Here is a 23,677-nt window from a genome sequence, read left to right on the forward strand (position 1 = left end):
AGAATTATCTAGGAACTGAATAGCACAGTAAACCAAGAGGTGGACGAGAGTTGATGGTACGCATGCAAGTTTCCTTTGTGAGAGAGAGCAAATGCACATCACTACTGCAGGTGATGGGAATGAGAAGCATGGGAAAGACACAGCTGGAGTGACCTACGGGCTGTGGTTAGTAGTAATAATGTAATATTCTTACATCTATGCCAAAGATGTACTGTGTTAATAATGAGGCACTGTGGAAAATGTGAACCAAATGTACACTACGGACATGGTAACAATCAGATAGTATCTTACCTGCAGCAAATGTTCACCAGTGTGGTATGTTCATGGAGGGGTGTTTTTGGAAATTCTGTACACGTGCATGATTGTCTTATAAGTTTACAACTTCTGTCACAAAAAATATATTTAAAAAATAAAAGGGTGGGGTGGGAAAAGCACACCAAATGTAAGCTAAGGACTGATTAACGATTTTTTTAAATGATTTTTTTTTATCGCCCCCCTTTGTAGTTTTTTTGCATGTGGCCTGCTGTGTCCACTCACTGTGTATTCCTCTGTGTATTTATCTTTTATTTCCCCTCCCCCCTTGCACCTTGCTGGCTATCTGCTGTGCCCATTTGTTGTGCTCTCTTCTGTGTTCTTGCTTCCCTTCTTTGCTGCATCACATCGCTGAGGCGGCACTCTGTGGCATCTGCAGGCCAGGCGGCTCTCAAGCAGTGTGCAGGCCAGCCTGCCTTCACGAGGCGGCCCCCAGACGCGAACCCAGGGCCTCCCGTATGGAAGACGGGAGCTCATCTGATTGAGCCACAGCTATTTCCCAGTAGTAAGATTTTGACAATATTCTTTCATAATTTATAACAAATGTCTCATGCCAATGCAAGTGTCGGGGGAGGGTTGACGTGTTGGAACCCTATATGATGTTATGCATATTTGCTTTGTAAGCTCAAAACTTTCACTAAACACTTGTTTATGTATGTTCATGCATAAATGATATAAAGATAATAATAAGGTTGGTTGGGCAAAAAATACTTTGGTTAGTAGTAACATTTTAGTTAGTAGTAATGCTCTTTAATCATTAGTTAAAAAGGTTTAACAATACAAGTTATTGGTGGCAGGGTGAGTTATGGGAGTCCTGTATGATGTTATTTATGTTTGTTTTGTAAGTTTACAACTATTATTACACTTATTGTTTATGTATGAGTGATGTACTTCAGTAAATTAATTTAAAAAATACTTAAAAGAAAAAGATATCAAAGAAACAATGAAAAAACAGCCGATAAAAAATAATTCTAAAATAATCAACTAAATGACAGACCTAAATCCAACCATGTCAACTATTACATTTAATGTAATTACATTTAATTACAGATTTAACAGATACTCTAATGAAAAGATAGAAATTGTCAGGATAGATAAAAATGAAGGACCCAAGTATGTGCTGGCACTAAAAACCAACTTAACATATAAAGACAGAGTGCTAGAAAGTATATAGATAGAAAAAGGTATACTAGGCAAACAGCAAGCATGAGAAGACTGGAATGCCTTAAGATCAGATAGGGGAGCCGAGATGCTCAGGTGACAGAGTGCCTTCTTCCACACAGGAGATCCTGGGTTTGGTTCCCGGTCCCTCCTAAATTAGAGAAGACGAGCAGACACAGAGAGCAGATAGTGACTGAAAACAATGGGGGGTGGGGAGATAATATTAAAACAAATTAAAACAAAATCATCAGATCAGATCAGATCAGATAGGGGTGGAGGTGGCTCACGGCTGAGCACCTGCTTCCCACACAGGACGTCCTGGGTTCCGTTCCGCTACCTCCTGAAAAAACAAAAATAATAAAACAAACAGAATCAATTCAGGGAAGCTGATGTGGCTCAGTGGTTGAACACAGCTTCCCATATACAAGGTCCTGGGTTCAAAAATAAAAAATAAAAAAAATAAAAAATAAAAAATTCAAAGGCTATGAGCCAAAAAGCATTACAAGCGATAAAGGAGGACATTTTATATTGATAAAATGATCAGATCACTAAGAGAATATAACATAACGAGAGCTTCAAAATATGAAGCAAAAACTGACAGAATTAAAGACATTTCCACAATCATAACTGAAGATTTTACCACTCCTCTCTCAGCAACTGATAGGAAAAAATAATAATAATAAAGACAAGATGATCTAAACAACACTATCAGCCACCTAATTTTTTTTTTTCATTTTGTTTCACCTAACTTAATTTATATTACAAAATATATTTACTCAACAACTCAGAATATATCTTCTCTTCAAAGGTCAGGTCTACATGACACATTCACCAACACAGATAAAATGCAGGGGCCATAAACAAGTTTCAGTAAAGTTAAAAGGATTGAAATCATAAAATGATGTCCTCTGGCCTCAATGGAACTAAAATATAAATCATTAACAGTAAGACATTTAGGGGGAAAAAAAACAAACAAAACAGTAAGATATTTAGGGGAGAAAAAAACAAAATCCATGGGTCAAAGAAGAATATACAAAGGAAATTAGAAAATATTTTCAAGTAAGTAACAAAAACATATTAAAATTTCTCAGATGCACCTAAAGCAGTGCTTAAAGGGAAATTTATAGCTTTAAATATTTTATATTAGGGAAAAATATCTAAAATCAATGACTTAAGATTCATCTTAAAAAGCTAAAGAAGAAAGTAAATCCAAACTAAGTATTAGAAAGGAAAAAAGAAAACAGAAATCACCAGCATGACAATGAAAGAGGCTATCTCCATCAATCTTACAGACATCAACAGGTAAGAAGGACTATTATGAATAACTCTATGTTCACAAATTCCACAACTTAGATGAAATGGATAAATTCCTTAAAACCAAAATGACACAAGATGAAACCAAAACTCTGAACAGCTTTATATTGCTTAAATAACTTAGACTTGTTATCTAAAACCTGCCCACAAAGAAATCTTATGGCCAGATGGTTTTACAAATTATTTCTATAAATGTAACAATAAAAAAAGATAAAAAAAGAACTGGGTTATTAAAAAGTTAGCTTTTAATGGCCATTATGTAGGTTATAAGTGCCAGATATCCAAAGAAATAAGAAACCAGGTCTGATGAGATTCATTTCTTCTTCCCTTTTAAAGGCTTGGCAAACAAGGCTGGGTCTATGTGCTCCCGTGCCAGTCCTCTGACAGAGAAGAGCCTCGCTGCCCGCTCCTGGAGTGTGCCCCCGCACTTCAGTCCAAGGACCATCAGTTCAGACTTGAGCTTATCCAAGCCCAGCACCTCCAACTCCGCAACAGAGCTGAACGACAGCAAATCCAGAGTTTCCCGACCAACATCCTGAAGGAAAAAAAGAAAATAACTAAAACATAGTCCTTCCTATGAGCAAAGATTTTAATTGCAAACTACATACTATTTTCCAAAAAATTTTCTTCTAATTTGCCATATCTTGCTTCTGAATTTTTAAAAAATTTCTCTCCCATTCCCTCCCCCACTGCCCCCCACTGTCTGCTCTCTGTCCAGTTGCTGTGTGTTCTATGTTTACTTGCATTCTCCGCAGCACTGGGAATCTGTGTCTCTTTGTTGCGTCATCTTGCTGCATCAGCTGTGTGCAGTGCCACTCCTGGGTGGACTGCATTTTTTTCACGCGGGGTGGCTCCTTGTGGGGTGTACTCCTTGCGTATGGGGCACCCCTACACAGGGGACACTCCTGCATGGCACAGCACTCCTTGCACATGGCAGCACTACGCGTGGGCCAGCTCACCACATGGGCCATGAGGCCCTGGGTTAGAACCCTGGACCTCCTATATGGTAGGCAGGCGCTCTATCGGTTGAGCCACATCCACTTCCTGCTTCTGAATTTTAATAACCATCTAAATATGATTCTACATGCATTCTCAATACACATAATTAGTAAACACTAATTTTTTACTTAGATGTTATAAACAAGCATTCAGGAAAGTAACACAAGTACAAGGTTCCTGAACAAGATTCTTAATAGTACTTTTTTCTTGTCTCATTTTTCCAGGAAAAATACCCCAAAATATACCCAGCCTCTCTGCACACTATTGCCACAGAAAAGAGCAAGATCCTAAAAAGCTTAATTTTAATGAAATTACCATGACTATGAATTAATACCACAATCTTAATATTTTCTATTCTACTTGAATATTTAAGACTGTCAGAGCTCCTACTTATATAACTCATCAAATTCAAATGCTGTTCAATAGATTAGCAACTCTTCTATCCACCAATTACCTTTCTAGACTACAAGACAAAAGTAGGTACTTCCAAAGATGGATGCTCTGCAAAGAAGGAAATGTTCACATTTAGGGTTCATTTGGTTTCTATTTCTGTTTTTGAAGAGGAACTGGGGACTGAACCCGGGACTGCATACATGGGAAGCAGGTGCTCAGCCACTGAGCTCAATCTACGCCCCTGCAGTTTTCCTTCTTTAATATATTCAAGGACCCTATAAAGAATCAACTCAGAATGGATCAAAGACCTACATATAAAAGCCAGAACCATAAAACTACTAGAAGATAATGTAGGAAACACCTTCCAGATCTTGTGGGAGGTGGGGGTCTCTGAAATCTCACACCCAAAGCTTGAGCAAACATAATAAAAAAATAAATGGGACCTCCTCAAAATTTAACATTTTTGCACTTCAAAGAATTTCGTCAAAAAGGAAATAAGTGCTCGCTTCGGCAGCACATATACTAAAATTGGAACGATACAGAGAAGATTAGCATGGCCCTGCGCAAGGATGACACGCAAATTCGTGAAGCGTTCCATATTTTTTAGTAGAATTTGGAAAAATAAAATAAAGTAAAAATGAATAAGGGAAAAAAAAAAGGTAATAAGACAGCTAACTCAGTGGAAGAAAACATTTGGAAATCACATACCACATAAGAGTTTACTATCCATGATATATAAAGAGATGCTACAACTCAACAATAAAAAGACGAGGGAAGCATATGTGGCTCAAGCGACTGGGCTCCCGTCTACCATATGGGAGGTCCAGAGCTTGATTCCTGGAGCCTCCTGGTGAAGGTGAGTGGGCCCAAGCAGTAAGCTGGCCCACGTGGAGTGCTGCCCTGTGCAGGAGTGCTGGCCGGCATAGGAGAGTTGGCGCAGCAAGATGATGCAACAAAACAAGACAAAGAGGAGAGACTACAAGAGACGCAGCACACCAGGGAGCTGAGGTGGTGCAAGAGACCAAGTGCCTTTCTCCCACTCTGGAAGGTCCCAGGATCAGTTCCTGGTGCTGCCTAAAGAGAAAACAAGCAGACACAGAAGAACACACAGCAAATGGACAGAGAGAAGACAGCGAGTGCAAAACAACGAGACCTTCACAAGTCTGAAGGTGAAGGAAGGTTTAAAAACAAAACAAAACAAAAAACAACCCAATTAGAAAATGGGCAACCCAATTAGAAGATGTGCCTCAAGCTGTTAAGCGCCCACCTCCCACATGGGAGGTCCTGGGTTTGGTTCCAGTACCTCCTAAAGAAGGTGAGCAGACATAATGAGCAGGGAGCAGATGTGGCTCAAGTGGCTGGGTACTTGCCTCCCACATGGGAGGTCCTGGTTTCGGTTCCCAGTGCCTCCTAAAGAAGACAAGCAGACAATGAGTGGAAACAGTGAGCAATGAGCAGGGACAATGAGCAGACAGTTGAAGGAGCCATCTGAGGGTGAGGGAGAGAACAAACAACAAGCAAAACAAACACAAAAACCAACTCAGGGAGGCCGATGTGGCTCAGTGGTTTAGTGCCAGTTTCCAACATACAAGGTCCCAGGTTCAATTCCCAGCACCTAGTACCTCAAAAAACAAAAACAAAAAGGGGGCAAAGGACTTGCACAGACATTTGTCCAAATAAGAAAAACAAATGGAGAAAAAATGTTCAATATCACTAACGATTAGGGAAATCCAAATCAAAGCTACAGTGAGGAATCCTTTTACACCTATGAGAATGGCCACTACTAAAAAGACAGAAAACTACAAGTTTTAGAGGATGTGGAGAGACAGGAACACTTATTCACTGTCAGTGGGAATGTAGAATGTACAGCCACCATGGAGGACTGTTTGGCAGTTCCTAAGATATACATCTACCATGTGACCCAGCAATTCCACTACTAGGTATATACCCAGAAGAACTGAGAGCAGTGACATGGACAGACAGATATCTGCACACCGATGTTCACAGAGGCATTATTCACAACTATCAAAAGATGGAAACAACTCAGGTACCCATCAACTGATGAATGGATAAACAAATTGTAGTATATACACACAATAGATTATGCAGCTATAAGGAGAAAAATGAAGTCATGAAACATATAACAACATGGATGAGCCCGATGGACACTATGTTGAGTGAAGCAAGCCAGACACAAAAGGACAAATGCTGTATGACTGTGCTATTGTGAACTAAATATGTTCTGTAAACTCATGGAATTAATAACCAGAACATATGTCACAAGAAAACAGAATGAGGTTAGAGAATGGAAAGCTGATGTTTAATCTGTGCAGAATTGGTAAAAAGGTTATAAATCTTTGGAAAAGAACAGAAATGGTTAAAGATCATAGTGTCTGTAACCAACAGAGCTAATAAATGGGTGTTAATAGTGACTGAAAGGGAAAGTCTTAGGTCATGTATATTACTAGAAGGAAAGCTCAAAACTGTAAGATGGGACTGTATAGCATAGCAAAACCTTATGTGAAATTTGAGTATGGGTAATAGCATACATATAAGACTTTTCCTCTGAAACAGAACAAAAGTACATTAATGTTACCAAATGTTATTATCAGGCAAAAATACAAAGGAAACTAGACAGTAGTGTATGGTAATATAATAATAATCTTCCATAAAAGGTAAAAATATATATTAAGTGAAAAAAACGAGACAAAGATACCACATATTGTTTGACCCCATCGATACAAAATATAAATACAAATAAAGTAGAGAGAAACAGAATAGCTGCTATGTATGGTAGAGGAAGGATAGAGAAATAAATTGAGGTGACTTCTCAGGGGAAGAGTTTTTTTGTCTTTGCTTTTTAAAAAAATACATTATTTTTGTTGTTATTGGAGTAATAAAAATGCTCTAATAGTGATTGAAGTGATGAACGCACAACTGTGATTATACCAAACACCTGTGACTGTACACTTTGGATGTATTTTATGCATCAATCAAATTGATTATATATATATATATACACATTCAAGGAACAATACTTTTTCTCCGTTAGTTCTTAAATATTAAAGAGCTCTAGGGGCAGAGTCTTTGTATTTTTCTATATGCGCTTCCTTAAAAAAAAAAAAAAAAAAAAGCCATTTTGTTAGACTTCTGAGTGAACCTTAGCTTCATTATTCATGGCCAAATCCTAATAACACCAATTATGTGTACGTGGAGAATTTTATATAGAAGTTATGAATATAACAGCTACAATTAACATTAACAAGAAATAAAAGTCAAATCAGGTCTTATTCTGTTGTTCCTTTGAGCAACATAAAAGTTACATGCTCACAACTGCAAGATGGTATAAGGGTAAAATTAAAGCCCCTAGCATAAAAAATTCTGCCACCCTCCCTAGAAAGGGCAAGCTATCCATTTTTGCTTATTTGTTGCAGGCAGGGGAGGTGGTGGTTAAATAATGATGGACTTTGTGTTATCAACGGAAACCAAGTAGGGAAGCAGCTGTGGCTCAACTGATTGAACTCTCGCTCACCATAGGGAGGGCCTGGGTTCTCCTGGTGAAAAAGGAAACCAGCCATCCCAGAGCTACACAGTCAGAAGCTACGCAGTAAAAAAAGACCATGACGCAATCGGATAGGAAAAATTAAAAAAAAAAAAAGGAAACCAAGCAGTTCAGGTTTCTTCCTTTCTAAAAATCAAAGGATTAGACTGACGGGTGTGCATTAAAGATTTTTGCTGCAAATCAGTACAATGAAGGTCGTGAATAATCAACTACCCAAAGGGAAGTGTGCACAATGAAAATAACTTTTTAAACTGGCTGAATGTAGGACTTAAAATTTAATTATGAGCCAGTCCGCTTCTATAGGGAAGATCTTCATATCCAGCTGACAATTACTGTTCAAATTGCATCTTATACGGGAAAGAGAAAATGTCTAACTGCAGATTTAGTGATAGGGAAAAAAACCCACATCGTGTCGAATCTAAAAAGCTATCTATTATAATGGGCCCCATTATTTTATGTATCATTAAAAAAATTAATACAAATTAAGCTATAATATGAAACTGATATACATCCAATTTCAAAGACGTTAAAATGTGAAAAACATCTACCTTGGAACTGATGAGCTATGGAAACAAGGACACCACCTGGTGGCAAACAGTATAAATTCCAGAGCTAAAATAATCTAAGGAATATTTTGAGGACAAGGCCATCATCTACTCTTCTGAGTATTAAACAGCCTATGCACTAAGCAGCTGATGGAAAAAGCACATTTCCATTTCAATGATTTACTGTGGAGATGACACTGACTTCGCTCCAGACGTCCACCCCCCGTTACTTACTGGGTCTGGTGACTGGCTCTCCTCCGTGACAATGGGAACGCTCTCCCCGCCTCCTCCAGGTGCGACCTTGGCAGCTCTGGCCCCAACAGTCCTGCCTTTTGTCTCTTCCCCTCCACCCTGAGCAGCGGCAGCGGCCTGGCCTCCCCTAAGCTCTTCGCTCTCTGGCTCCGTCTTGGCCCGGGTCCCCACGCCTGTTGCCATCTCCCCTTCCACCTGCTGCTCAGCAGACGTCCCTTCCAGCTCGGCACACCAGTCTTCCGACACGCCAACCCTGGGGCCACTCGCCCGGGTCCGTAGATTTCCTGGCGCTCCAGAGTCTGTACTCAACACACCCGCCCTTTGAGAACCAAGGGGAAATTCGGCTGCCATCCCAACACCATCGGTGCCAGTTTCTGGAACCTGGAAGCTCCTTCCTGAAGTAGCCGGTGCCTCTTCACTGTCGTCGTCTGAGCCCTCGGAACTGGAGCCCTCTGCATTCACTAGTCCATCCACGCCCAGCCTATCCGAAGCAACAGAAGGGTTAACACCATTTCTATCTTTTGTCCAGGAAAGACTTTGTCTGAATAAAAGTGTCTGCTAGCTTGCAATGGAGAACAGGTTAAAAGAGGTATTTCCAGAGGTATAAATAGGAGAATTATTTTTAAATTCAATGAGACCACTCCAAACACTCAAGAAGGATCTCAAGTTGTGAATCTCCAAAAATAAAAATGATTTTGCTTAAAGTTTTTTCCCTATACTGCATTAACTTCAATTAAATAAAATTAGGAAAGTCTTATGTTTTGAATTAAATAATATTAGAAGAAAATCTTATGATTTAATAATCATCCCAAACCGGAAACGACCGAAGTGTCTACTGACTGGACTTTTCAACACCAAAAAAATAATTCAAGTACAAAGCAATTCATTTTGTGATTTTTCACTAGAAGTAAAAAAAAAAAACTGTTCTTTAGATTCTATTAATGACATTTTTATAGCAGAAACCATTACTAATAGGTACAATGTGACAATCTTTGAAACCTGAAGACCCTTGAAAATCGCTGAGTTCCCATCAAATATTATTTATAAACAATTTAGTTCCACATAGACAAGATGGCCCTGTCAATCTTCCAAAGTAACAATTTGGAATGAAAAGGAAACATGCTCACCAAAAGCACGTCCTCTTCCCTGACCGGGCTCCTCTGCTCGTCTCCGACTGGTGAGGCCGTTTCCGACTCTCACTGCTTTCTGCCGACACCATCTTGCTGGAGGCAGCCTGCATACCTAACCAGAAATTTTAACAACTCAGTTTCCACTATCAGGATAAGTTTAATTTAAGAAACTAAAAAATCGGGATCACAAAAAGAGCTGCAAAGGAATAAAATAGCTCTAGATTTAAATTCCCTAAGATTTCAACTCAACTTGATATGTGGTTAAAATGAGATCAGTCTCAAATTTATACAGATTTAAAATAATAAACCTTCTGGAATCAGATTTTAAAACAGGACATTATAGCACCAATGTCCAATTTTTAACTTTGAGGCTGTCAAATAAATAAACAGCTCTCCCCAAACCTAATTAATCATGTGCAAACGTTTGTCTTTCCTGTATTTATTCAACTGTACCCACATTAGGCCACATATAAGGCTTTGCATGCTCAATAAAGAAAAAAAGTTAATTGGAACCATGTTCATAAAATACCACTAAAAATTCGACCTAAAACAGGAAGCAAATACGTTGAAGTCCGGATACCTCCCCAACACTCAGCTTATTCCCAGGAAGGACAAAAAGCGTTCTTCCCTGGGGCCCCTGGAACTCAGAGGTTAAGCAGGTCAAAAGCTCTCCGGGGACGTGTTCATTTTTGAGCGTAGCGGTCCCACAGCATTCATTAGATTCTCAAAGAGATCCGCTACCTCCCAAAAGCTTAACACCTGCTCTTTATGGACAGTCTCGGGCAGCAGTCTCCAGGGATCCCCACTGCCCACAGTGAAGAACGCGCATTCCCACCTTTGAGGACGGAATCCTCCAGGCGCTCAGCCATTTCGTGGCACTGCTGCTGGTAGTCGGGGCTGGTGAAGCAGTGCTTGGGTTCCACAAGCTTCCGCTGCAGTCGCTCCAGGCGCTTCTGCTCCTTCTCAGCCTCCCGCTCAGCTTGCTGTTTTACCCACTCAGCCATTCTGGGGACGGGGAAGAAGAGAGAACTGAGCGGGCACTTACACGTGATTTAACAAACTCCTCCACCGAACAAAGGCACTCTTGTTCCAGCTGCGGCAGCTACCCAAAATGTTGGGCCATGCTTATTGGTGTACCATTACTGGTAATTATTAAACTATGGAAAAGGTTAAATCTGGTAATGTAATAAACCAGGGCATACATATTTAGGTTTATACTTCTAATATGTATGGCACATGTATCAACCACTGTTGATGGGCAAGTATGTTTCTCTCTTCAAAAAAAATTAAAAGTAAAATGTGGGCATCTTTACGCTTTTTCATGATTGACATCTCGTAGTCTCCTTCCACTGAGATCCCGGCAAGCTTCTCGATTGGTTGTCTTCTCAATCTGAGCACCAAGGGCTCGGAGCATAGATCCAAAACCTGAGCAAATATATGTGGAGAATGCAGGTTAAAAAGGGAGAAAGCTGTATTTGTGAAATTAGTGCTACATCACAATATTGAAGGTGAGCCCCACTGCTTTTAAGGAGATGGACATTATGGCTCTGGCCAAGGCAGCAAAGCTGAAGGGATCGTTACACCTGATTCGACCTCATGCTTTCCGCCCTTCGTCTTTCTGAAGTATTGACTCCTAGCGAGCATGTGGCAGAGGCTTCCAGCAGCACCAGAGACCCCAGATTCGCAGATTAAGAACTTGAACAACTGCGTGGTGAGATCGTGCAATGAATTTAAAAGGAAGGGTAATTTTAGCTGCCACTGGCTGTGCGGACACAATTCGTTCTTACTGATCCAATCCCAAGTGCAGACCGGGCACAGCCTGAGATGCCAACCCTCTGAAAACCAAGTCAAATCACTGCAGATTTTGAGGCTTGGGGAGCACGTGCCAGTGCATCAGAAAAAACACCACAACGGTTCATTCTGCTCTCACTCACACCATTTCTTCTCTCTTCTTAAATGTGTTTACAGAACCAGGACCCTAACCTACCCCACTCTATAAATGTTTTTTATTTCTTAAGGTGACTTTAAAAACTCACTTGGTAGTAAAAAACCAGACAAAATCTTGATAAAAGCAAAATATTTTATTGTTTTAAAGCTCTTGCCCCAACAAGTTGGACAGAATAATGGTCATTTCTCTTCATCTAATCCTCCCCCAAAGTTTTACAGCCCGGGCTGCTTAAGAGGCATCTGGCTAGAGAAGGAGGGCATTGTATCATATATAGTATTTCTTCCTCCAAAAGAATAAAACAGAAAAAATGTAGAAGAGTTGACAACCACCGAGATGGTGTAAGGAATGTCTAGAGTCACTCCTGCTACAAAGCAGTTAGCAAACACCCAGAGCTCTCTGGAGCTAGCTCAAGCACCTGTTTGGGGGCTCCACGTGGCCAGAAGAGCATCCTGCAACATCTCTGAAGGAATGGGAGGAGGCTGCCCAACTGCAGAGATGATTCGTGAGTAGAGCGCTCCATGCCCTGGAGGCCGGTGCTATCCTCTAGTGGAGGCACAAGCTGCATTGGGAGCTGTTCCCATGGCTGGATTGAAAGCTCCACTTCCCAAAAATGGGGAAGGAAGACACAGTTGGGCACCAACTTCAGCTACTGATGAGTGAACTTGCTGGGCTAAAGTGTAATCCTGAGAACAGCTAGAGTTTGAGCCTGTCCAGGTCAGAAGGAGGCCAGGAGCCGCCATCTTAACTCAGCACCTGGCACGAGGGGAAGCGGGGCCGACTGAGGATCCCAGTGCTGGTGGGGACCGGCTTCTTTCCATCCAGGTCAGACCGCAGTTCTAGCCTAGGCCCCAGCCCCACCGCCAGCAGGGAGGAAGCTGGAGGGACCTGCGCCAGCCTCTCTGGAAAATTACTGACCATGCCACAGAGGCCAGTGCAGTGGGAGCACAGGCTGCCCCAGGAGCTAATCTGTGGCTGGAACTGGAGGCTCCATTTCCCCAAAACAGGGGAGGAGGAGACGGCTGGCCACCAATTTCAGCTACTGATTAGAAGACTTGGCTGGCTAAGGTATAATAACCCTAGGAGCAGCTGGGGTGTGAACCTGTCCAGGTCCGAAAGAGGCCGGTGGCCGCAATTTTGACTCCGCCCCCAGCCAGAGGGGAAGCCAGGCTGACCGAAAATCACAGTGACGGTAGGAACCGGTTTCTTTCACCCAGATCAGCCTGCAGCCCCAGCCTGGGCTTCAGCCCGCCTCTGGCAGGGATAAAGCTGGCGGGCCCCGTGCCAGCATCCTGGGGCCTCCTTGCAGAGGCAGGCTCGCCCGCACGCCGTGGAGAACCACCAGCCCCCAAGCACTGCGGAGAGCCAACTCAGCAAGGCGACACAACAAGTAGAAACAAAGAAGAGCGCACAGTGAAGGGACAGAGAGAACAGATAACAAGCAAGCCACCAAGGGGGGAGGGATAAATAAAAATAAACACAGACACACAGAAGAATGCACAGCAAATGGACCAGAGAGCAGACAGCAAGCAAGCCAAGAGGGGGGGACGGAATAAACAAACAAACAAAAACAGCATGGTACTGGCATAAAGACAGACACATAGACCAATGGAACCAAAATGATAGTTCAGAAACAGACCCTCACATGTATGGACAAGTGATTTTTTATTAGACTGTCAAAGCCACACAGCTTGGGCAGAACAGACTATTCAACAAATGGTGCTGAAAAAACTGGATATCCATAGCCAAAAGAAGGAAAGAGGACCACGATTGTACACCTTATCCAAAAATTACCTCAAAATGGTTCAAAAACCTAAAGGGAAGCGGACTTGACCCAGTGGTTAGGGCGTCCGCCTACCACACAGGAGGTCCACGGTTCAAACCCGGGGCCTCCTTGACCCGTGTGGAGCTGGCCCATGCACAGTGCTGATGGGTGCAAGGAGTGCCGTGCCACGCAGGGGTGTCCCCCGTGTAGAGGAGCCTCACGTGCAAGGAGTGCGCCCCGTAATGAGAGATGCCCGGCGCAAAAGGAAGTGCAGCCTGCCCAGGAGTGGTGTCGCACACATGGAGAGTTGACACAGCAAGATGACGCAACAAAACGAAACAGAGTCCCGTGCTGCTGATAACAGAAGCAGACAAAGAACACGCAGCAAATAGACACAGAGAACAGACAACTGGGGCGGGGAGGAAGGGGAGAGAAATAAAATAAATAAATCTTTTGAAAAAACAAAAAACAAAACTAAAAAAAGCAAGAACCATAAGGCTTCTAGAAAAAATTGTAGGAAAGTGTCTTCAAGACCTCGTGGTATGTGGTAGATTCTTAAAGGAGATAAGAGGAGGACTAAGATGGACTACTGATATTTAATGTATGAAGAAATTTTAATTAGCTTTGCTGTAAAAGTGTGGAAATTATGTATAGAGTGAATGGCAACACACGGTGAGTAACAGCTGGTTTATAAATGGGGACGTGACTGAAAATGGTAGTCTAGGGATGTAAATGCCAACTGACAGAACGCTGGAGAATAATCTAGGAACTGGATAGCACAGTAAACCCAGAGATGAATGAGAACTGTGATTGATGGTACAGATGCGAGAGTGTACTTTGTGAGCTACAGCAAATGTACATCACTATTGCAGGATGGTAGGAATGTGAAGAAGCATGGGAAAAATACAGCTGGAGTGACCTATGAACTGTGGTTAGCAGTAATAATATAATATTCTTGCATCTATGCCAAAGATGTACTGTGTTCATAATGAGGCAATATGGAAAATGTGTGCCAAATGTATTGCTATGGATGTGGTAACAATCAGATGATATTATCTTATCTGTAACAAATGTTCCACCACAGTGTGGTGTGTTGATAGAGGGGTGCTGTTTGGGAATTCTGCACATGTGCGTGAACATAACAAGTTCTGCCAGAAAAAATAAACCTAAAAAATAATAATAGGGTGGTGGAAAAATACATCAAATGTGAGATAAAGACTATGATTAGTAGTAAGATTTTTGACAATATTCTTTCATAATTTGTAACAAATGTCTCCATGACAATAATGCAAGGTGTTAGTGGAGCGCTGATGTGTGGGACCCCTGTATGATGTTATGCATATTTGCTTTGTAAATTCAAAACTTTTACTATACAGTTACTGTTTATGTACGTTCATATATAAATGATATGAAGATAATAATAGGGTGGGTTGGGAAAAAATACTTTGGTTAGAGGTAATATTTTGACAGTGCTCTTTAATTGTTAGTTAAAAATGTTTAACAACAATGCAAGGTATTGGTGGTAGGGTGAGGTATGACAGTCCTGTATAATGTTATATATGTTTGTTTTGTAAGTTCACAACTATTACTACACACTTATTGTTTTATGTATGCTTATGTATGAGTGATATACTTCGATAAACTAGAAAAAAAAGTAGAAGAGTAAATAAAGGATTTCACAAGGCAAAACAGGCTGGCAACCACAGAGATCAAGAAGTTTGTGAATTAGGGAAGCAGACTTGGCCCAGTGGTTAGGGCGTCCGCCTACCACATGGGAGGTCCACGGTTCAAACCCCGGGCCTCCTTGACCCGTGTGGAGCTGGCCCATGCGCAGTGCTGATGCGCACAAGGAGTGCCCTGCCACGCAGGGGTGTCCCCCATGTAGGGGAGTCCCATGCGCAAGGAGTGCGCCCCGTAAGGAGAGCTGCCCAGTGTGAAACAAAGTTCAGCCTGCCCAGGAATGGCGCCGCCCACACAGAAAGCTGACACAGCAAGATGATGCAACAAAAAGAAACACAGATTCCCATGCCGCTGACAATAACAGAAGCGGACAAAGAAGAACACACAGCAAATGGACACAGAGAACAGATAACTGGGGTGGGGGGTGGAGAAGGGGAGAGAAAAATTTCTCGGAAAAAAAAAAAAAGTTTGTGAATTTGACACACACGGCTAGAGATTAGATATACTACAACTAAGCGATCAACAGTCACGTCTTACCTCCTTTCCCACCACAAAGTCTGGGTTCCAGACTATAAACAGCGCCGTGCTGCACCATGTCATTGCTGTTAATGAGTGCTCCATTGCATCTTACAAAGAAGTATTCCACTGGAACATCCTGGAAACAAGTTTTGGGGTTTTTAATGTCTTTTATGAGACAGTACAAGTTTCTTGCAGGTAAGGACTTAACTTATCTTTTTATTATCCTAGCTACAAACAGTGTATGTTTCATTAATATTTGCTGAACTGAAAATAAAAACACTATTAGAAAAAAAAGTCATTTCATATGATGCATTCTGGATATGATTTTTTCCTAATATTACCTACTTATGATATACAAAAGAACCTTCAATCTTTAGGACGAAAAGTAAAACCTGCTTCTTTCTTCTCTAGCAGGAAATTTGAGTCAAGGTAAAAAACTGTACAGGGTTCATTTGCAACAGCTCCAAGGGTCCCCTTTTCTCTGACTTTTGAAAATATGTAACATCAAGTTAAACATCAAGAGTGGGGAGTGGATGTGCTCAAGTGGCTGAGTGCCTGCTTCCTACATGGGAGGTCCCGGGTTCAGTTCCCAGAGCCTCCTAAAAAACAATAAGCAAAACAAATGAAAAAAAACAACAACACAACTCAGGGTTACCTATGTGGCTGAGTGGTTGAGCACTGGCTTCTTACATACAAGGTCCCGGGTTCAAACCTTAATACCTCAAAAAACAACAACGGGGAAGTGGATATGACTCAAGTGACTGAGCTCCTGCCTACCACATGGGAGGTCTCTGCTTCAGTTCCTGGTGCCTCCTAAAGATAGTGAGCTGGCACGATAGGCAGGTGCAGCAAGCTGACGCAAGAGACACAAGAAAAACAGAATGAGAGACACAATAAAGCACGGAACAGAGGTGGCTCAAGTGATCAGGTGCCTCCCTCCCATATTGGAGGTCAGGTGCCTCCTGAAGAAACAAGTTAGGGAAGGAGACTTGGCAAAACAGATAGAACATCCGCCTACCACATGGGAGGTCCGCAGTTCAAACCCAGGACCTCCTTGACCCGTGTGGAGCTGGCCCACGTCCAGTGCTGATGCGCGCAAGGAATGCTGTGCCACGCAGGGGTGACCCCGGCATAGGGGAGCCCCACATGCAAGGAGTGTGCCCCACAAGGAGAGCCACCCCACGCAAAACAAAGTGCAGCCTGCCCAGGAGTGGTGCTGCACACACAGAGAGCTGATGCAGCAAGATGATGCAACAAAGGGAGACACAGATTCCCGGGTCACTGACAAGAGAAGTGGACACAGAAGAACACACAGTAAATGGACACAGAGAGCAGACAGCTGGGTGGGGGGGAAGGGAAGGGGAGAGAAATAAAATTAAAAAAGTAAATCTTAAAAAACAAACAAACAAGGAAGACAGACACAGCAAGTGCAAACAATGAGAGAGTAGGGAGAAATAAATATTTAAAACAAAACAAAAAGCATTCTTTAAAATTACTGGGACCTAGGAGGTATATAATTAAATCTATACTCTGTCAAGAGCAAAGAGATGCAAATACCCACAGGGCAGGAAAATGCCCTACTGGTACTCCTGAAGCGGACACTATCATGTGCTAGTTCTGAGCTGTTACACACAGCTATTCCAAAGGGACCCGTCCAATCCTTCAACAAATATTAACTAGGTGCCTACTGATCACCAGATAAAGTTTCAGGATGGAGGACTACAGAGGATAAAAAACAAAGTCCCTGCTTCGTGGGGCTTCCATTCCAGCAGGCAAGACAAATAATAAACAAGTTACAACTTACATCAAATGGAGATAAGCAGGGTAAGTGCATGAGGGTGGTGGCGATCTAGTTTTCAATCAAGTTAGTCAAGAGAAACCTCCCTGACCTAATACAACTGAGCGGAGTTAAAGAAAGTGAGGGGACAGCCGTGCAGCCATCTGGGGGCAGCAGTCCAGACCCCACAGGGAGCAGTAAAATGGCCAAGGCAGGTGGAACGAAGAAAACAAAGTCCTTATGAACCATGCGAGGACTGTGCCTTTCACTCTGAATAAAACAACCGTCAGGTTTTGAGTTAAAGAATGAGATGATATGACATGCTCTTAAAGAGTCACTCTACTTGTGGAAGTGAAAATAAGACGACAAAAGGGGAAACTAAAAATCAGGAAAATCAGTAAGGAAGGTACTGAGAATCCAGGTGAGAAATACAGGGTACTTGGACCAGGGAAGCAGTGGCAGAAAGTGACAAGAAATTATAAGATTCTGAAGATATTCTGAGGATAGAGGCTACAGGATTTGCTAATGGCCTGGGTGAGGGCTGAGAGACCAACTGAGGAATTCGGGAAGGTTCACTTTAAAAGTATAGTTTGAACAATGGGAGAATAGAGTTGCCATTAACTAGGTTGGAGAAAACTGGGGGAGGAAATTTTTGGGAAAACTCAGTGCCACTTTGGACATGGTAGTTTGAGATGTCTATTAGACAGCCAAGTAAAGATGTCAAGGAATCTGGTAAGTATCTCAGCCTGGAGTCTGGGGCAGAGATCTGGGCTGGAGACTTACATTGGAAGCTGTCAGCACGCTAATGGTACAGTCCAGCCAGGCAAGGGGATGAAATCATCTGGATGAGACAGCAAAGACCAGAGGACAGAGGCCTGGCCCCTCCAAGTTCAGAGATGAGGTGATAAGGAGGAGCTCGTGGGGTAGGAAGAGAGCAGGGGGGTGAGGTGGACAAGGGAGAGCATCCATCACGGAGGAAGGAACGGTCAGCTGTGTCAAATGACACTGGCAGGCCCAGTAAGATGAACACTGGACAGGGCAACAGAGTGACAGGGACAAAAGCCTAACTAGAACGGGTTCTAAAGGAGAGAAATTTTACCATCAAGGTCAGAGGGTAGCAGACATGGACCAATGGATAGGGCATCCGCCTACCACATGGGAGGTCCAGGGTTCAAACCCAGGGTCTCCTGACCTGTGTGGTGAGCTGGCCCACGCACAGTGCTGATGCGCGCAAGGAGTGCTGTGCCACGCAGGGGTGTCCCCTGCATAGGCGAGCCCCACATGTAAGGAGTATGCACCATAAGGAGAGCGGCCCAGTGCAAAAAAAGTGCAGGCTGCCCAGGAATGGTGCCGCACACATGGAGAGCTGATGCAGCAAGATGACACAACAGAAAGAGACACAGATTCTGGGTGCTGCTGACAAGAACACAAGTGGACACAGAAGAACACACAGCAAACGGACACAGAGAGCAAACAACTGGGGGGAGGGAGGCGGGAAGGGAAGATAAACTTAAAAAAGAAAATAAATAAATCTTAAAAAAAAAAAAAAAGGCCAGGGATGAAAGGTGGTGGCTGGAAGGGATGTGCACTCATGTTGGAATGAGGTAGGAAAAATGCGGCAAAGAGGGAGAACACTGAAAGATGCAAGGGAGAGAATTAATGCCAAAGTAAGTTCTTTAGTAGGTGAACAGGGATGGGATACTAAGCACAAGTGGACCATTTAAAATAATGAGGACAGTCATCCCAGTAATAGAAGGCAAGGTTGAGTATATGGCACATAGCAGAGGTTTTGATAGGAGGATGAAGGTATTCTCTTCTTACTGGTTGTATTTTTTCAGTGAATAGAAAGTTTAGGCCTCAGGAGGGAAATACTGGGGATTTAAAGAGAAGACGTAAAGAATAACCTAAGTGAGTCAAAGAGTGATGAACCAAGCAATGTTTATCAACCTTTTTCACACTACGGTACACATTTTTTTAAAAACTGTGTGGCCCCCGCTGGGGACAGTAAGTGAAGATGCTGAAGATCAACCAAGGTTCTGAGCAGTCTCAGGCTCAGTACGGCCGCCTGAAGGCTGTTCTCAGCAGCCCTGTGAGACTCTGTGGAAGCCCATTCTGAATATGGAAAATACGGAACAGCCAAGCAGCACTAAGGTTGGCGTTTGTGAATTTATACCTACCAGGGTGGCTACATTTTTCTCTGCCACACTCACTGCCCATATGTGGGGCAAAACAGATGAAGAGTTGGATTCAAGTTGGTTGGCGTTTTCCCAGAACAACACAATGGCAGGAGAGAGGAACTCAGGATATAAGCAATGAAGTACTTAACACAAAGCTATTCTTATGTGTAAAATACTGTCTACCTCAAAGAACTGTGGCAACAATTAAGTGAAATATGTATAGACCTCCTACTTGTTTAATGTTTTATAAATTGAAATTCACTTTAGTTTCTTTTAAAGTTTATATTTCTACTGGATAGGGCATTTCTGAAATTCTAAATAACTTTGCAGGGCATTAATATGAAGGCAGAAAGATTATACATCATAGTTTATTTCTAACAGAATTGCTTATTAAATAAGACAACTAACAAAACTGCATTTTTGACTGTTTAAGATTCTTGTCAATAATCCCTAGTAAAAAGAGAACCAAAAAATTTAGAATCAATTTAACTCTTTTCTGTATATATACACACACACACACATAGAAAGTGCCTATAAAGCCCTTCAAGCACAGCGTGACTCACCACAAACCTGCAGCCCCGCAGCAGGAGGGAGGGCTACACACCCGAGGAACCACAGATGTCTCACCAACAAGAGAAAAGATATGGGATTTGGGGCAAGAGTGGAGTTTAGGTGAAATTTAAATGAAACAGTATTTTGAAAGGCTAAAAAGAGAAAAAAAAAGGGCACGACTGTGTATAAAAAAAGGGTTAACATTAGATCTGAATTGTGAAGTGGATCCAGACTCCCGTTTCCTTGGAAACCACGAAGTTTAAGTGTGGAATGTCCTGCTCAGAAATCCCTACTATGAAACTCTGCTCCTGTGTTGGAAATCCAGTGTGATTTTCTGTATCGAAATGAATAGAAAAATACGAAATAAAAAATAAAACAAAATTTAAAAAATGACTTAGATCCTCAAGGCAAGAAGGGTATATTTCATTCCTGCTAATTAGTATCAAAGAGCAAAGTTTCCTATACTTTATGATTTTGAGACCAAGATTTCTCAGTGAAAAAGTAGACCCTCAAAGGGATTCCTGTATCTGCACCATGAGAAACATTGTTTCCTGCTAACGCTGCAGATGGTTTTATCTGTGTCTGTTATACCAGCCTGAAAAACAGCAGGAGAAATTCTGACATTCTCAGTGGGAGCTACCTCTAACTTTGTGACATGTATAGTCTTGTTCTAAAAAGCACAGGTGTGAAATCAAGCTATTTTTATGTTACAGTAACTTATCAAAAGCCCTTTTATAAGTTTTCATACTTGTCATGTTTCATAAGTACCTGACTGAATCCACTCATTTATCTTGCTTCTTAAAATATTTAAAAATTCGTATTTTCAACACTTCTCATAGTTACGATCCTATTTTTTTCTGGCCTCACCTTGGATCAATTGTCGGTAAACTATGAAAACTGCATTCCTGAGAGAAGAGTTATTTACAGCAATGAAAATACAACTTTTTTGGAAAATACTTCCCCATTCAGATGATTAACAGTGCTGCTGACTGTTTTTAGACTGGATTGCCATGTAGGAAGAAAAATGGGGAAGCTGAAAAACCACCTTCTTTGCAAACACACATTGCTTCTTCATGGAACCAGTCCAAGTGTTAACAGTTGTTAAGCTTATAAATAGCAAGCAAAGGAAAAAGCTTGGGAAGCACGGATGAGGTGTGGTTATATAGACTGTACTAGATCAAACGCCAAAATTAAAAATAAATTGAGGGAGACCATCACATTCTTTAGAAATCTGAACAGGGTTAACGTCATAAAATGGTAAAAGTTTCCTTACATGAGGACTAAGTAAAACCACGCAAACAGAAGTCTCCGACAGGTTTTCAAAAATATGCACGGAGAAATGAGCAACAAATAATTAGTGAACACATCTAAATGACTCGCCCCAGGAACCCATGTCTCAACAGGACACATGTGTGAATGCTTGATCCTGACCAGATGATCCCATTCCCTTCAACCACAATCCTTTCGCCTGTATTCAAATATGACATACCTCTCGAGTTTGGAGCTAACAGGACTGAGTGACAAGGGAGCAAAATACACGTTACATAACCAAAAGATGCATGTAAAACAAATGTCAGGAAATGCGCCTTACAGGCCATCTGGCACAACTGCCTCATTTACAAATAAAGAAACTGAGGCCCTAAGTGTGGGTGACTGGGGGGTGGACTAAGCGTCTGTGGGCGGAGTTTTTTCCTCTTCTGTGCGGAGGCAAAACCACTACCACCACGAAACAAAAACGAAGGAAGGCCTCCGTATCAACCAGAAGGACCTTAACACTGTCTCAAAAACGGAAACCCCCTGACAGACGCACCCCGACATACCCTCCCCACGCCCAGCTCTGCCTCCGTCCCCCTCCTTTCCCTCCCAGGAGGCCGCAAACCTCACCTGATCTTGGCAGTAACGGTGGATAAAATCCCACACGGAGCACCTCGCCGAGGCACACCGCACCGCCTTGCAGGGGAAGCCCGGGCCGCGAAGCCACACCAGCGCGGCAGACTCCGCCATTTCGCGCAGCGCCCGAACGTCGAGACTCGCAGAAATACGGGGCGCCACTGCAGCCCGGCGCGTCTCGATGACGCCACAACCCCGCCCGGCGCCCCGCCCCCGGGCTTCCGCTCCCCGCCCTTCCCCGCGGGCGGGTCACGTGAGCCGGGCCTGGCGCCGCGCTGGCGGGGGAGGGGCGCAGGAAGGCCTGGGGCGGCCGAGGAGGCGCGCGCGCGAGGCCGCGTTGCTAGGAGCGGTTGCCAGGGCGCGGCTCGAGGGACTCGCCGCAGTCCGCCGCGCTGGGGGTCGGTGTGGGGCGCGTCGGCTGCGAGCGATAAGCCCGCGGCGGGCCCGGGCGGGGCCTTTCCTGCCGTCCGCGCGGTTATTTTTGGTCGCGGGAACCGGGGCCTGGGGAGGCGCTGTGAGGAGGGCGGCCGCCGCCCCTGAGGCCGTGCGGGGGTGGCTTCCCGGTCCCTGGCCGCGCGCTCGGCCTCTCCTTTCTTCCGCTCCAGCTCGGCCTTCCAAACACTTGACGGCGAGTGAGCCCTGCGGAGGCGCTGGCGGGAGCCGCCTCGGGAAGCCGCGCCCTCGCCCTCGCTCTCCGCGGTGGGGGCGCCGCGGGAGCTGCCGAGCAGGCCGAGCCCGGAGGAGGCCCGCGGGGCCGCCCTCGCCGCCGCTCGAGGCGTGGCCGTGGAACGCACCGCCGAGGGGAAAGCAACGAAAAACTAAGAACCCGTTCCCTGCGGAGGTCTGAGGGAAATAGAATCTCAAGGCTTGTGAAATGAGGAATTCTGTTGTCTTTATTTCACTTACAGAGAGAAAGTGTGAGAAAGCCCCCCCCCAAGAGGATTCCAGTAGATAACGAAAAACCACCAGAAAATAAGAAAGGGTGCGCCTGGAGAGCAGCGTCAGTTCCCGGGGGACGTGGCCAGCCCGGGCGGGAGGGGAGCGCCGGCGCACTCCGTGAGCTCGGCCCCGCTCGCAGGGACCTGCGGCGCCGAGGCCTCTTCTCCGCGGCTTATTCTTAGTTTCTTGTCTCTGGGGTTTAAAAATGTCTGTTTCGAGGGTCTGGGGCCTTCCCCACGCCCACACAAAGTAACCAGATAGAGGATCAGTTCAGATTTACGTAATGTTTGTACTGCAGGTCAATGCTTTGTTACTGTGAGGATTTACTGATGAAGAAAATTCACAGCCGTATTACTAGCATAGCTAGCCCTCCAAAGACCCAAAGTGTGAGTGGATTGTTCGTTTTTGGTCCCTCTGTTGCTTTTAAATTCCTATTATTAAAAAGTATCTTCAAATATGGATGAGGAATTTGCCATTTAATATGTGAAATAACTATTTTTATCTTTGTAAAGATGCAAATTTCTTGAGCAGTATGGAACCTTATTAAATCTTCACAATGAGCACCCAGTGCCATGGCTTCCACAGAGTAGATGGAAACAATATTTGGTGGATGGTTGATGAATTACTAAGGCAGTAGTTCAAATTACTCGTTCACAATTAATACCTAAAAAAAACTATTTTGCACTAGCATAATTTATAATTTGGATTGATCACTATCCTTTTAAGATTTCTTTATTTCTCTCCCCCGCCTCTCTGTTTTGGCAC

General features: G+C 43.4%; 1 protein-coding gene and 1 non-coding gene across 3 annotated transcripts; one reads left to right on the plus strand and one right to left on the minus strand.

Moving 5' to 3' along the window:
* Positions 1–1,314: 1,314 nt before the first annotated feature.
* Positions 1,315–22,159, minus strand: SDE2 (SDE2 telomere maintenance homolog). Of its 2 annotated transcripts, XM_058309365.2 has the most exons (8): positions 21,968–22,152; positions 15,596–15,713; positions 10,982–11,093; positions 10,504–10,673; positions 9,666–9,780; positions 8,521–9,019; positions 5,483–5,589; positions 1,315–3,322 (listed from the first exon to the last, which is right to left on the minus strand). In XM_058309365.2, the coding sequence occupies exons 1-7, from the start codon at positions 22,085–22,087 to the stop codon at positions 5,530–5,532; spliced, it is 1,194 nt and encodes a 397-aa protein (XP_058165348.1). In that variant the 5' UTR covers positions 22,088–22,152; the 3' UTR covers positions 1,315–3,322; positions 5,483–5,529. The 2 variants fall into 2 exon arrangements, with proteins under 2 accessions (XP_058165348.1, XP_058165347.1); XM_058309364.1 differs by lacking the exon at positions 5,483–5,589 and having other exon boundaries at positions 21,968–22,159.
* On the plus strand, positions 4,678–4,783 carry LOC111764573 (U6 spliceosomal RNA). The gene has a single exon (XR_002797156.1). It is a non-coding gene; the product is annotated as a U6 spliceosomal RNA (small nuclear RNA).
* Positions 22,160–23,677: the final 1,518 nt, after the last annotated feature.

This window comes from Dasypus novemcinctus, chromosome 13 (assembly GCF_030445035.2).
Source record: "Dasypus novemcinctus isolate mDasNov1 chromosome 13, mDasNov1.1.hap2, whole genome shotgun sequence".
Lineage (NCBI taxonomy): Eukaryota > Metazoa > Chordata > Mammalia > Cingulata > Dasypodidae > Dasypus > Dasypus novemcinctus.